A 15,135-nucleotide genomic window follows, 5' to 3' on the forward strand; every position below is an offset into this window, starting at 1 on the left:
TTTGGATTCTGTGTCTCTTGTCTCTCTCTGCCCCTCCCCTGCTAGCACTCTCTCTGTCTCTCTGTCAAAAGTAAAGACATCAAAAAAACCTTTTTTTATTAAGTTAATCATTATATCAAAAGTAATCATTAGCATTGATACAACACCTATATTTATGTTTTCTCATCTTCCTTTTTTAGATTGCCATGTATTCTCTATTCATTCTGTAGATAGTCAGTGATATGTCAGAGTGGTAAGTGATGTCATGAACACAGTGACTTTTACAGTAATCTTGATCACAGGGATATTAATAGCTGTTTTCCAAAAGAACTGATGTGAATAGGCTAGCTGAGTTCAACCAAGAACACAAGTCTCCTATCTTCTAGTCCAGTAATGTTTTCTTCATTATATGGTATTACCTCCCTAAAAAAAGAGAGTAGTGAAAGTTTTTGTTTTGAAAGTGTTCTGTTCTAATTTTTTGGTAGTCATTTTCTTCACTCCCTTACTGTTTCCACCCCATATGGAATCCAGCCTAAATTACTGTAAGAAAAGTAATTTTCTGATTTTATGTAACATAACAAATTATAGAGTCACTCATTTTAAGACTTGGTCAAACAAATTAAATATAATTTATTATTATTATAAAGTCCAAATGTCTTAGTGTGAAGTTCTGAGCCTTCACAGTATAGCTTCAATCTACCTTTTTAGTTTTATTTTTCACTGTTTTTCCGAACCGTTGTGTTCATTGTTCTGTCCTCTTCTGGTACTGGTATAATGCCTAGCATGTGGTAGGTCCTGAATGGTTTGCTTTGTTTTTGAGAAGTGAAATCTATGCCTTCCTCAAAACAGAGGATATTAAAACCAGTATTTACAATAAGAATTATGCAAGTCATATATCAGAGTATCTAGTAAAAACATGAGTGTCGGTTACTATAGTGGAAAGTCCATTTGTAGCATATATATTTTTGTGGTTGGGCTTCCAATTTTTGTGTACATGAAAGTGCTATTTAAGTGTTTTAAGCCTTGTTCCAACCAACCTTAAATCAAAGAAGGATAGGAAGAAATCTGTTAGTGTAATTACCAAATTTGAGTAGCCACAAAAACCCACAAAGGGACACAAGGAAACTTTTGGAGGTGATGATGTATGTTTATTACCTTGATTGTGGTGATGGTATCATGGGTATATGCATATGTCCAAACTCATCAGATTTTATACATGAAATATGTATAGTTTTTTGTACATCAACTCTACCTCAGTAAAGCTTTTTAAAAATATGAGTAGCTAAGAATGTGTTTATTGTGTATTTTCAACATCCTGCACACTGTTTCCAAAAGTACTTAACAAGATTATTGGTTAAATAAGGCTGTTTGAACACATTTAACTCTGGTCCCTCCCTAAACTTCCTAAAATTATTGTGAAGGAATATAAAAATGTATGAAGATTTTAAAAACAAAATTGGAGAGGGATGGCAGCAGAAGGATGATGACAGAACTGTGGAAAGTAGAAAGCTTATCAACCAATGTAAAGGGACTAACAGAACAGGGAAAGCTAAAACTTGCTTTCCAGTAGGTGGGGGAAGCCCACAAGAATCAACATGATTCTCCAAAGAACTCTCAGAAAACCTCAGAAATTGGAGGTCCCCCTTAAGACTAGTGTGTAGGATGGGACTAAAAACAAGGAGACTTGAGTGTTTCTATTAAGAGTATTTAGAACCCCAGATTCCTTACATCAAATTGAGCAAATGACTGCCTCTCTCACATTTGGACACACAGGAAGGATTTACTCTGGAGTGGCTGAACCAGGGGGGTCTTTGGATTCAAGGACATCAGATCCAACTGATGGTGGTGTTGTAGTGCCTTACTGAAAACAGGAATTTGTATGCTGAATGGTCACATCCTCCAGGTCCTTTGCTCTCAGATTGCTGGTGGGAGAACCTCCCTTTTGAAAAACTAGCTCAAGAGATGAAATGTACACTTTACTCGTTGTGGCCCACCAGTATTGTTGCAAAGGCTGTACTCAGTCCACATGACCTCTAAGCCACAAGCTTCAAGACCTCCTCCCTCTTACATAATGTGTATAGATCTTCCAGTCATTTATAATACTCCATTCTTTAAGAACAGAACCAGGATGATCAGGCATTTGACAACATCTCTAACGTGAAAGATAGACCTAAATAAGCAGGAAAAAAAGGAACCTAGATGAAATAGAGATAATACAAAGTAGAAAAAAGATAGTAAGATAAATTTCCAGTATTAAAGAACATGAATTTTTATTTTTTTTAAGTTTTTACTTATTTATTTTGAGACAGAATCCCAAGCAGGCTCCTCACTGACAGTGTGGAGCTCAAACTCACGAACCTGAGCTGAAATCAAGAGTTGGACACTTAACTGACTGAGCCACCCAGGGACCCAACCTTCGACTCTTGATTTCAGCTCAGGTCACGATCTCACGGTTTGTGAGTTTGAGCCCCATATGGGGCTCTGCGCTGACAGTGCAGAGCCTGCTTGTCATTTTCTCTGCTCCTCCCCCGCTTATGTGTGTGCGCTATCTCAAAACAAATAAACTTAAAAAGAAAGTTTCCAATCTGGTAGATAAAAAAATTTATAATGCAATGGATTCTGAAAGTTCCATGGTGAAACTGTAGAACCTCAAGAACAAAAAAGAACCTAAAAGCTCCAAGAGAGGGAAAAAACACAGTTCACATTCAAAGGAGCAGGAATCAGAATTACATAATTGTGAAGGAAAATTATTTCTAATCTAAAATTATGTATATTTTCAAAAAATCAATAACCTTGAAAATATAATACTCAAATATAAAAAGCCTCAAGAAATTTGCCTCCCATATGTAGTTCTTAAGAAGAAATTGCAGGATACAACCACCAAAACAAGGAAGTGTACCTTACGTATGGGACCTGGAAAATAGGAGAGTCCTACTGGAGAGAACGTCAGCTCTGTGGGGCCTAGGTAGTCAGTGGTACACACTGGAGCTCGAGCACCAAGGACCTAAAAGCCTAAGAGGGACGTGTGTGGTATCGATAATTACCTATAGTGTGTTTCATGACCAACTGAGAAGAGGTGTATAAATGTGGAAGAAAAAAGAAGGGCTAAATTATTGATGATGCATAGAGAAATGAGCCATCAGAAACATACGGCAATTATTAGAGAAAAATAAGAGGTTGTATAAGAAAAGATAGGAAATCATAGTGTCATGGGTAAGAATGATATCGATATTGATAAGATTGAACTAGCTAAAAGTTGTAACAGTATTGGGAAGATAGAAAAGATACCTAGTAGGAAGATAATGGAGAATGTGTGAAATAGATCAAGAAATAACAATTTATGGAAAAAAGATAATTTATGAATTTTGAAATATTTTGAAATAATGGAGGTGAATCTTAGAAGCAGCTGTTAAAAAGGCTGAAAGTTGATGTCTCTGGGTAACTGAAGGGCTGTGGGAGGAGACCTGTTTTTCATGAAAATTCTTGTATTTGTAAACAGTATATATTGCCTCACTAAACATTAAATTTTGACAGTTTATAATTTTTTATTCATGAAAGGATGAGCATTCTTATGATGCCCTTTTATTAATGTTTTCAGTTGCCTTGTTGAAGGGGATGCCAAGGAAGAAATACTTCAGCCACCAGAACCTCATCCAGTGCCACCCATCTTGACACCTTCTCCCCCGTCAGCGTTTCCAACAGTCACTACTGTGTGGCAGGACAATGACAGATACCATCCAAAGCCAGTGTTGCACATGGTTTCATCAGAACAACATTCAACAGACCTCAACAGAAACTATAATAAGTCAGCAGAACTTCCAGGGAAAAATGAATCAGCTATTGAACAGATGGATAAAAAATTGGAGCGAAATTTAAGTTTTGAGATTAAGAAGGTCCCCCTCCAAGAGGGACCAAAAAGTTTTGATGGGAACACACTCTTGAATAGGGGACATGCAATTAAAATTAAATCGACTCCACCTTGTATAACTGATAAAACCTCTAAGTCCCAGGAATTGAGTTCAGGGGATCTTAAAGTAGATGATATTTCTCAGAATTCTTGTGTGGACTGCAGCGCAACACAGTCAAATAAAGTTCCGGGTGTTCCACCAGAAGAATCACAGAAGAATTCAGGCACACCTCCAAGGCCAGACCGCTTGCCTCTTGATGAGAAAGGACATGTAATGTGGTCTTTTCATGGACCTGAAAATACCCTACCCATGCCTGAGTCATCTGAAGGCAAACCCTCAGATCTCCACTGTCAAACGATGAAAACTGTGAGTTTAACACCAAGCCCCACAACACCAGTTGACACCCATGATCCTGCAGGTCATCATAACAGCTCGCCTCTCTTTAGAGCACCCCTCAGTTTTACTAATCCTCTTCACTCTGATGACTCGGACTCAGATGAAAGGAACTCTGACGGTGCCATGACCAAGAATAAAACTAGTATTTCAACAGCAAGTGCCACAGTTTCTGCTGCCACTAGTACTGAAAGCATTTCTACAAGGAAAGTATTGCCAATGTCCATTGCTAGACATGATATAGCAGGAACAATACATTCAGGTGCTGAAAAAGGTAATAACAGTATCTAACACTTAAATATTTTTACTGTGTTACAGTCACTGTTCTAAGCACTATATCAATTAATTGTTTTGTTCCACATTTCACTGTAGAATCTACAGCACAGTTTCATTATTTTAGATACTTTTTTAAAGGTTTCTATTAAGAACTAATAATAAAGTAAGCTCTGTTACCTTAATTTGATTAATTGCATTACTAGATTTTGTTTGCAAGGTATTTCAATTGTTGTGACTGAAAATTTTTTTGCTCTTTAGTTTTCCCTCCTATGTTAATAGTTTTTAGTATTTTATGTGGGTCAAAAATTTATCTGACTGAATAATTAGAAATAATTTAGGGAAGATAGAACTGCTTCAAGTAACAAATATTGTCAGACAGCTTCATTGGGCATTTAATTTCATCCATGTTTATCACAAATACTAGTTCATCATCGTTTAATGCTTTTTTAACTATACAACACCTTTTATACTTGCACGTGAGGTTGCTTTTACCTCTAAGATGAACCAAGAAGCAAAACTGTAACTACTCAGCAGAATATGGGAAATTTAATTCAGTTAGTAGTGAGTGGGATATATCCTTATCTACGTCATTGATACTATTATTTAATTGACTTTTTTTTAAACCGTGTTAGCTTTTGAGGATGTGTGCACTTGGTTCCCAAGATGTATTACTGGTTCTTAAAATTCATCTTTGATCCACTAAAATAATCCTGGCTGCCTTCTTAAACAGACCATAAAGTTGAGAGCAAATGTAATAAACACGAAAGCTATTTACTGGTAGATTGATTATCAGTGGTCATTTACTTGTCAGTGGACTCTGGTCATGACCAAAGGTCATGGTATTTAGGCTGGTATTTACAATGTGCAACCAAATAAGTACTGTGAACTTAAGTGATAATTTTTTCTGTTCCTGACCTAATAAGTACTACCCGTACTATGGTGCCTTTATTTTCCCCAGCTGACACATACTGTGTTTTTTAATCTTGAGAATGTATCTGGTAGAGTAAATGAGAATCTAAGGTAGTTTCCTAAATTTACATTATAATCTGTAGTCTTGATTCTTCTGTTATTTGAAGGATCTTCAGAAGATAATGGTTACCACAGTAAACATTACTTTACCAGTTTGCCATAATTTAAGACTGTTAATATCTTTTTCTTCCTCAAATTCAGAGCTTGAAAAATAACTGCCAAGTTGTAACTACACAAGAAAATGGGTTGATGAGAAATTTTCATTTTGGGCTTTTGAAGTATATCAAGTATGCATCTATCTTGTACCTAGGAAATACATTTTTTTTTAACCATTGGTAGAAATAGAATTTTGGTGTGAGGGCAGGAAGGATGCAAGATATGATATGCTCATTAAAAGTTATTGCCACCTGACCAGTCTTTCGGTGATAATAGAAAAATTTCCTTCAGAATACAAAATACTGGGACGCCTGGGTGGCTCAGTCGGTTAGGCATCCAAATTTGGCTCAGGTCATGATCTCATGATTCCTGAGTTTGGAACCCCGCATGGGGCTCTGTGTTGACAGCTCAGAGCCTGGAGCCTGTTTCAGATTCTGTGTCTCCCTCTCTCTGCCCCTCCCCTACTCGCACTGTGTGTGTGTGTGTGTGTGTGTATGTCTCAAAAATAAACATTAAAAAATAATGCAAAGTACTGTATAAGGATATTTAAGTCATCCTGCTGTATACTAGCTCACTTCTCTGCATTTTATTTGTATCTCAAAGCAAAGATAGTTCTAAATGTGACTTGATTTCTTTTTGCCCTATCCAAACTATGCTAAATGAGTTTGGTATTAACTGAAGATTTTCCTGTGTTAGTGTTCTGTGCTGCAAGCAGTCCTGTTTTTGATGTTACTAGTTACTTTGTAGATGAACCATTGGCACAAGAATTAGATTTTTGTTTCCTTGTTTGTTTTAGAACTTGTTAGGGAGTTAGAACAATTTTATTTTGATACCTAAAAACCTTTTGCGTAAGTTACTGCCTGGCAAAAATTACTGGCTATGAATTTTGATTTTAATATTGACTTCAGCCTCCTGAAAGATTTCTCAGACTTGGCTACACTGAGTCCCCATTTAGTGTTATGATTTGCAAAAACCTGTGTAAAATGTGCAGTCTCTGTTTTTGATAACCTCTAAAATAGAAGTTTATAACTTAAAGGTGGTCCAGAGATTGAAAGAAAAACATGAAGCTGAAAAGCATGAGCCACAGTTAGAAATTAAAAGTGTTAAAGAATAAAGACTGCCATGAAAAAAAGAGGTATAGAATTTCTGAAAGATACTTAATGTAACCAAGCAAGACTGTCCTTCCTGATTTGTTCACTTAATTATGAAATGGCACCAGAGTGCCAAAATTATGCATCCTTTCCTTCCAACAGCTATCTTTTTTTTGTGAGCTGTTAATAATAAAAGGGCAAGGGGAAGAATGATGATGGCTCAGATTATTACTACTGGATAAGTGGATGGTTCTTTAATGGTATCACTTTATATGCAAGAGAGAGTTCCAGTACTAGTGACTGACATACAAAATACTGGACTGGAATTCTTAGTAGGACCCAGAGGCTGTATTTTCTTGGGTCTTTGGCTAAATAAATGTAGGAAGGACAAGAGCAATCATACCTGGCTCATGCTAGTTGAAAACTGAAAAGGCTTTGATTTTCAGTCTCTTTAATGCATAGCCTATCAGATATGGTTAAATAGCAAAGTATTATGGCAAGATTGTTCATTTTTTAAAAAGAGAACAGTTGTCAAAGCCCAGACAAAATAATACAGGATTCTTACATTCCCTTTCTTCACTCCATCCTCTCTAACCGGAGAACCCACGCACGGAATTGTATCCTCATATTTTCCTTCTTTACCTCCAATGAAACTGCATTTACCCTATGCAGAAAGGCTAACTGATGAGGCTTACTTAGTGCATTATCTTTTCCAAGAGCTAATTTTGTTTTAGCTCTGGTGAAAAGCTTTAATATGGCTTCAGTCAGTATTCTCAGAGTAGGTCATATGCCACTGTTCACAAGATTTTAAGCATTAAATGAACATTCAAAAAATGTAATACTTTTATGCATATTAGAAAACAAACACTTCAGATTTGCCATTTTAGTCATTACTGTTTAAAATATGACCAAAGGACACAGTTAAATTAAAAATGAATGGGACTTAAAAAGTAAATAGTACAGGGGCGCTTGAATGGCTCAGTCGGTTAAGTGTCTGACTTTGGCTCAGGTCATGATCTCCGGGTTTGTGGGTTTGAGACCCACATTGGGCTCTGTGCTGACAGCTCAGAATCTGGAGCCTGCTTCAGATCCTGTGCCTTCCTGTCTGTGTGCCCCTCCACCGCTCGTGCTGTTTCTCAAAAATGAGTATTAAAAAAAAGAAATTAAAAAAAATAGAGGACAGATGGTGGTATGGTGGTATGGCAAAACTCATGAAGAGAGTTAAGCAATTGATTCCAGTTTGGGAAACACTGGCTTGAGTCAAATGACCAAAGGTTTCCTTTGTGTACTCAAAACATCATCTGCAAGCCCAAACGAGATGTCCCTTGCCCACTGGCTTTTCTACTGAAGGCTGTCTTCAGACTGAGAGGACAGTGATGTCTGCAGGGTATCAGGAAAGTCAGGAATCATTTTCTCTGCGCAGCAGTGAATGAGTTCATTCCGCTTTGCTCATTAAATAATACTTGGTAACAAGTTGAGTAGTGAGGATTTCTTGTTTGTTATTTGCATTTTTAAAAACCGATTTCTCTTAGGGGCACATGGGTGGCTCAGTTGGTTAAGTGTCCAGTTTTGGCTCAGGTCCTGATCTCATGGTTCAGGAGTTCGAGTCCTGCATTGGGCTCTCTGCTGTCAGCATAGAGTCTGCTTCAGATCCTCTATCTCCCTCTCTCTGCCCCTCCCCCACTCGTGCGTTCTCTCTCAAAAATAAACATTTTTTAAAAATAAACACTAAAAACTGGTTCTTAGATAATTGTGGAAATGACTTTTCTCTCTTATATTAGTTTAGATAACAAGTTCATTTTTAATGAGTTAATATTCTTTAACAAGTTCATAATTTGTCTGAATTTTATGTATTTAATATAGATGTTGATGTTAGTGAAGATTCACCTCCTCCCCTACCTGAAAGAACTCCTGAATCCTTTGTGTTAGCAAGTGAACATAGTGAGTGTCTCTTCTGCTTTTTTATTATTGTACTGTAATAATAAACTCTGAAAAACATGGCTTATTTTAGTCTAGTTGCTATTGAGCTGCATAATTAAATTCAAAAAAAGGTTTGACTTGATATTGACAAATGTTTTTAACTCCTTGAATGAAAAATACTTATTTTTTTGAAAAATACTTTACTCTTTTCATTCATTAAAAATAGCATTTATTAAAAGACATTAATTGCTTCACTGGGTGCCAGTTTAGGTAAGTAAATATTTAATTTGGGTTGTAGTTGGGCGTCAACTCAGTTGGTGTTAACTGAAGGACACTTAAGGCCACATGAGTATCACTGAGAACTGGGAGAAAGTGATATTTCAAAGTCTTGATAATATATTTCTTCTCTGTCTCTTCTTAAAAAAAAAGAGTACAGAAACAGCTTAATATATTTACAATGTCTCGTGCTTGGTGGGGTCCTCCCTAATTTTACCTAAGTTACCTTTTACCAATATTTTATTAATTTTAACTGATTTCAAGAATGTGGAAAGTGAAGCCGTGTACTTCAATACTACTAAATACATCTAAGTCTGCCACATGTATACATTACCATGAGCTTATAACAGTAAACTATATTTTCTTAAATTAATAGAAATAAAATATTTTATGGAAGTGATCGTTTCTAAAAATCTATAGGGTCTGTTTTTGCATCTTTAATGCAAGAAATTCAGGAATTAAAGATGTTAATTGTAAGATTTTATTTTTCTCAGATACACCTATGAGATCTGAATGGAGTGAACCTCAAAGTCAGGAACAGTCCGAACAAAAAATATCTGAAGTGAGTCCTTTTGGGATTGGAACAGCTATAACTTAGTATTTTTGTTCTTTTGTTAATTTATCTTATAGTTGTTTAATAACTGTCACCTTAAGACTATTAAATATAACTTTTGATCAGCATTTTTTATGGTAAGATTTCAGATGAAAACCCTACATAAAATGTGAGATCTGAAATTTTTAAAAAGGGCAACATGATCTACATATGGCCATCACAGAGTATTATTTTCCTAGACTGCTTTTAAAATCTGTAAATTACTCCGTGTTTTAAGTCATTTTGGAAGTGTGAATGGAATAGGAGTTAACATTTTCAGGGTCACAGTACTTTCTTAGAATTTGTTCCTTCCATTATAACACTAAGTACATAGTCCCATCCTTTGGTTTGTCTGGTTACATGAGGTTTCCTTTTCACATTCAGCAAATGTTTGACAGCTAAATATATTAGCCATGTTTCCATACCATTTTTCATCAATATTAACATTTTTCATATTTCCCCCATATTTTAATATCCCCCAAATTAGGGCACATCTTACAATGATTAAGAAACAATATACTTTACTTGGCATATATAAAATAGTGGTAACCTGTAATAATGATGTTATTTATGTGTTACAATGTATATCATAATTCGTAGAATATGGGCAAAATGGGAGTTGTGTGTATGTTCCTTTGTGTAGTTGCTCCTGCATTTCAGTTTCCATCCACAAGGAAAAAGTAATTCCCCTATCTTTTTATTTCCAGTATAAAATACCGTAACATTTAAAAATTTTAAGCCTAATTGAAAACACCATTGTTTTCTTTCCCTTTAACACTGAAAATTTTGGTAGATCTTGACTTCTTGGGATATACAGTCATAACAGACCACATTTTCTGTTATTTCTTCTAAAAGAGATATATTGTAATAGTTATTAAAATGTCTTCCTTTTAGGGCTTGACAACCCCTGGAAGTGAAAAATGTGGTAAGTTAGATTTTGTTTCTTTCTGTTATAGAGAGATTAATCTCCATAAAATAGCATGCCTCATGGTGTGTGTTATTTACTTGGTTATTTCTGTATGTGAGAATATGTAGGACACTTCTAGAACCTGAACTGTGTAGTATAATTATTTCAAATTAATTATTGTATCAGATATTATTATTAATCTGGAAAGTAACAGCATTTATTATTGGTAGTTACAGGCTAATAGGAAAAAAATTATTTTTAAAATATTTTTATTTTCTGTTGTTTATAAAAACATTTAGAATCTAGATCTGACAGTGGTTTGAATAGATGTCCCAAATTAACCTAGATTATTGAACTGGAGCTCTAAAAACTGTTTTGGAATTCTTCCTTGTAGGACTTCCGCATTTATGAAGATCAATAAGATTATGTAGCTCAACCCACTGTTCCAATGCCAAGTTAGAATATTTTTCTGCCACATTACTTGTACTATCATAGTAAAATACATCAAGTTATTATTAATTCTTATAAATCAGTGACCATGAAAGCAGCTTATCAGACGTCCTAGCCTAGGGGCACCTGGTGGCTCAGTTGGTTGACCGTCCACATCTGACTCTTGGTTTCAGTTCAGGTCATGATCCCAGGGTTGTGGGATCGAGCCCTGCATCCGGCTCCATGCTGAGTGTGGAGCCTGCTTGAGATTCTCTCTCTTTCTCCCTCTGCCCTTCTGCCCCACTCACGTGCTCTCTTTCTCTCTCTCTAAAATAAAAATTAAAAACAGCAACAACAAAACATCCTAGCCTATACAATTCCCTCAGTTTATCTATCATCTGCCCTTACCCTCCATTCTGCTTCAGTTGCTCTCTCCCTGCATCTTTGACTAATGGGGCTCCATTCCATCTTACACATTTTTAATACTCTGTCTACTAGCTGAGGCAACATAAGGAAAAGAACAGAATAGGGCTTTAGAGTCAAGTCTACCTGGTTTACAATTTCATTTTTACCATTCTACTTACTATATGACTTCAGGCAAGTTACCTTATCTTAGCCTCAGTTTTTTTTCTCTGTGAAATGGAAATAATAGTACCTACCCTAAAAAACTGTTGTGAGGACTTATTTAAATCACATATATGGGCTATCAAACACTGTGGTTGGCACATGATAGGCACTCAAAATGGAAGCAATAGTATTACTAATATCTTTATTATATTAATACTGCTGCTATTGTGGATCATTGAATTCTTTTTTTTTCTAATATATGTTAACTACTTTCTGGTTTCTCTTCTTTATCCAATCTAGATACTATTCCTCCATTACTCTAGTCCTACTCTAAATTATCCTCTAGTTTCTTTCCCCTAACTCCTGTGCCATTTTATTTTATCCCTCAAGATTCCTGAGTACTGCTGGGGAACATTATTCCGTTTTCCAGATGAGCCTACAGTTCTGGATCTTCATCCACAGTTGGGCCCCCAGCTTTGCTTGGTTATCTTATCCGCTCTAGCTGGCACACTTTCTATTCTCCTTGAGTTTTCCTATCTTTACTTTCTTCTGAAATCAATCCTACTGACTCTTGTTCAGTAGATGACCTTTTATTTAACTGAGAAAACTGAGGCCTTTTGACTAGGTCATCATTTCTTCCTAGAAGCCAGTCCTTGAATAGCTCACCACCACTGGGTTTCACCTCCATACCTCTTCTGTCTGTTCCATTGCACTCTGCATCATTTTACTGTAAAACTTACCACACTACTACAATACGCTTGTCAGTCTCTCCTTCTAGCCTAGGCCTTGACTTGTTTTTATTCTGACCTTGAGCTGAACAAATAACTTTTGCATTAAAAAAAATTTTTTTAATGTTATTTTGAGAGGGATAGAGAGCGAAGAAGGGAGGGGCAGAGAGGGAAGGAGACTGAGAATCCCAAGTACACTGTCAGCGTGGAGTCAGACACAGGCTCGAACTCATGAACTGCAAGATGATGACCTGAGCTGAAATCAAGAGTCACATGCTCAACCAACTGAGCCACCCAGGAGCCCCATAACTTTTACATTTTTAAAGAACTGTTTAGGGGCTTTGGCTGGCTCATTCAGTAGAGCATGCGACTCTTGATCTCAGGCTCATGAGCTCAAGCCCCACATTGGGTGTAGTACTTATTAAAAAAAAAAAAACTTAAAAGCAAAAATCAATGAAGAAGAGGTGACAGAAACTATATGCTGCTTATAAGGCCTAAAATTTATTTTCTAGTCCTTTATAGAAAAAGTTTGCTGAACTCTGTTTAAACTACAAGCACCAAAGGACAAGGGTCATGTATTATTTGACTTGAATTCCAAGTTTCCATAAGTTTCTTAGAGAGTTATAGAGGATATGATAATGGTTGTGAAAGAATAAATCATAGTAGTTAATTTCTTTTGTTGCTAATCTTATGCATTGGGGATTAAGTAAGTAAACTAAAATTTAATTGATGTAAAACTTTCAAAGAATTACTACTGTTAGAAGCCAGTAGTCCATCAATTAACTATGAACTTGATTGCCATTGATTTCCATATAAAAGCAGTTCACTTGCTATTATTGCCTTAGGACATTGGCACGTAGTATGAGTACTGTAAGGAAATATAATACAGCAAGATTGAAGTTTATTAAATAAAATTTTAAGAGCATAAGGAGAATCCATACGTTGCAGAACTACTCACTGAAGATGTCTAAGTGCCCTTGAGAACACCTAACACGATTTCCTGTGTTCGTCACTGCATTTATATTTATCTGGGCCTCTGAAATTATGATGTCCAAGAGAGAAAACTTGCTCTTTTAATTTAATACACACATTAAAATCATTAGAGGATTCTATATATGATGCTACAAATGATGGTGATTAACAATCTTTATTTTGCATTTTAGATCATCCAGCAGGAGGTATTCACATAGAGACTTGTACAGAATGTCCACCTATTTTCAGTAACAAGAAAGACCAACTATCAGAAAGTCCAACAGAGGCCACAGATATTGGTAATTTGTTTACTAAATAATTTAAAAACTTTATGTAGTTAATGCTGGCAAGAATGAGAAAAGGGTATTTGCCATCGTTTCAGGCTTTCCTTAGAAAGGCAAAGTTTATCAAACTTTGTGCTATGATTTATTCAGGTTCGTAAATAAACTACCCAAAGCAAATTAAGAGTTTTTAGTAAATTAAAATACATTTCTGAACACTAATCACTATGGCATTTTGATTATAGGTTTTCGTAATCGCTGTGGAAAACCCAAAGGACCAAGAGATCCACCTTCAGAATGGACATGATTCAGGGAGCTAACAGACACTTTAAATTAGACTGGAAAATTCAAGTGCCACTGAAAGCCAGATTTATAGTATTCCATCTTAAAAACGTGGGACTAACAGCAGTGTAGATTGTTGCCTTAGTATTTTTTTTTTGCTAGGACCATCTACCTGCCTTATACTACACTTAGGAAAAAGTATTACATATGGTTTATTTTGTAACTTCAAGTATTATTGCCTTAATGTCTCTTAACCCTGTTACACGCTGCTTGTAGACATGTTAATATAGTAATACTTTTATGATAAATTGAGTTTAAGGACTACTCTTTTGCTAATGTTTTATCATGTATGCATTATTTTGTATATGTACAGGGCAAGTAGGTATATAATTTGATAAAGTTGCAGTCATAAAATATTATTAACAGAAGATGTAAGAAATTTCTGCATGGTCTAAATCTTTGTGTACCTTATTTGTAAATTATTTGCCCTGAAGTTTTAGAAAATAGTTTCTGAATTTTAAAATTGCTGGATTCATGCAGCCAGCGTTGCAGGTTATCAGAGATCAAAGATTGTAATAATAATACATTTTGTAAATTGTAAGCAAAAAGTTATTTTTATATTATATACTGTCTAATTGTCCATCCTAATTGTCCTTGTTTTCATCTAGTCATGGAGATTCAGTAAGTGCCTTGGAACAATATTGAATTCTCTTAGCTCGTGAGTGTGTGTGTGTGTGTGTGTGTGTGTGTGTGTGTGTTACTTTAATATTTGAACTCAAGTGGGATTAGAAGACTATCAAAATATATGTATGTTTCAGGATATTTGACCTGCCATTAAAAAAAAAAAACAGAAACAATTTTACAGTGCCTACTTGTCTTGGTTTTTCATTCCTTATTCCAAGGGAATTAGAGTTCGTATCCACCTTCCAGTGTTTAAGTCATGAGTGTGAATGGAGTTTAATCTCTTAATTAAAGAATTCCAATACTTCTACTAATTCTAATGCTTATCCTTGTGTCAGCCCTAGGCATCCTTCTCATTATTGCCTAATAAGATCCAGTAAAACACCAAACAGAGGTAAGGTTAGGAAGGGGGAACTGGTTTCTTCCCATCCTACAACTGGAGCATAGATCCCATCCAGGTGTCCCAAATTTGAATTCTAACACCAGGGATTAAAGTTAATGGATGTCTATATTTTCCCTCTGCATACGAAAGAGATAAAAGGGGCGCCTGGGTGGCTCTCTCAGTTAAGCCACTGACTCTTGATTTCGGTTCTGGTCATGATCTTATGGTCCTTAAGTTCAAGCCTCACTGTTAGCGCAGAGCCTGATTAGGATTCTCTCTTTCCCTCTCTCTCTGCCCCTCCTGGGTTCCCCCCTCTCTCTCAATCTCTCTCAAAATAAATAAACTT

The 15,135-nt window shown here is 35.9% G+C and overlaps 1 protein-coding gene across 6 annotated transcripts in view; it reads left to right on the forward strand.

Moving 5' to 3' along the window:
• The window catches only part of PTPN12 (protein tyrosine phosphatase non-receptor type 12), a 103,523-nt gene extending 88,868 nt beyond the window's left edge, over positions 1 to 14,655 (forward strand). For 4 of the 6 annotated variants that reach the window (XM_042916259.1, XM_042916280.1, XM_042916300.1 and 1 more), the window contains 6 exons: positions 3,578 to 4,554; positions 8,636 to 8,713; positions 9,463 to 9,530; positions 10,455 to 10,485; positions 13,355 to 13,462; positions 13,690 to 14,654. In XM_042916259.1, the coding sequence (XP_042772193.1) occupies positions 3,578 to 4,554; positions 8,636 to 8,713; positions 9,463 to 9,530; positions 10,455 to 10,485; positions 13,355 to 13,462; positions 13,690 to 13,751 (1,324 nt within the window). In that variant the 3' untranslated portion in view covers positions 13,752 to 14,654. Of the gene's footprint in view, positions 1 to 3,577; positions 4,555 to 8,635; positions 8,714 to 9,462; positions 9,531 to 10,454; positions 10,486 to 13,354; positions 13,463 to 13,689 lie in introns of those variants that run through there. The other 2 variants (XM_042916270.1, XM_042916310.1) reach the window with 2 other exon arrangements.
• The last annotated feature ends 480 nt before the right edge of the window (positions 14,656 to 15,135 follow it).

The sequence above is a fragment of the Panthera leo genome, chromosome A2 (assembly GCF_018350215.1).
Source record: "Panthera leo isolate Ple1 chromosome A2, P.leo_Ple1_pat1.1, whole genome shotgun sequence".
In the NCBI taxonomy this organism is placed as follows: domain Eukaryota; kingdom Metazoa; phylum Chordata; class Mammalia; order Carnivora; family Felidae; genus Panthera; species Panthera leo.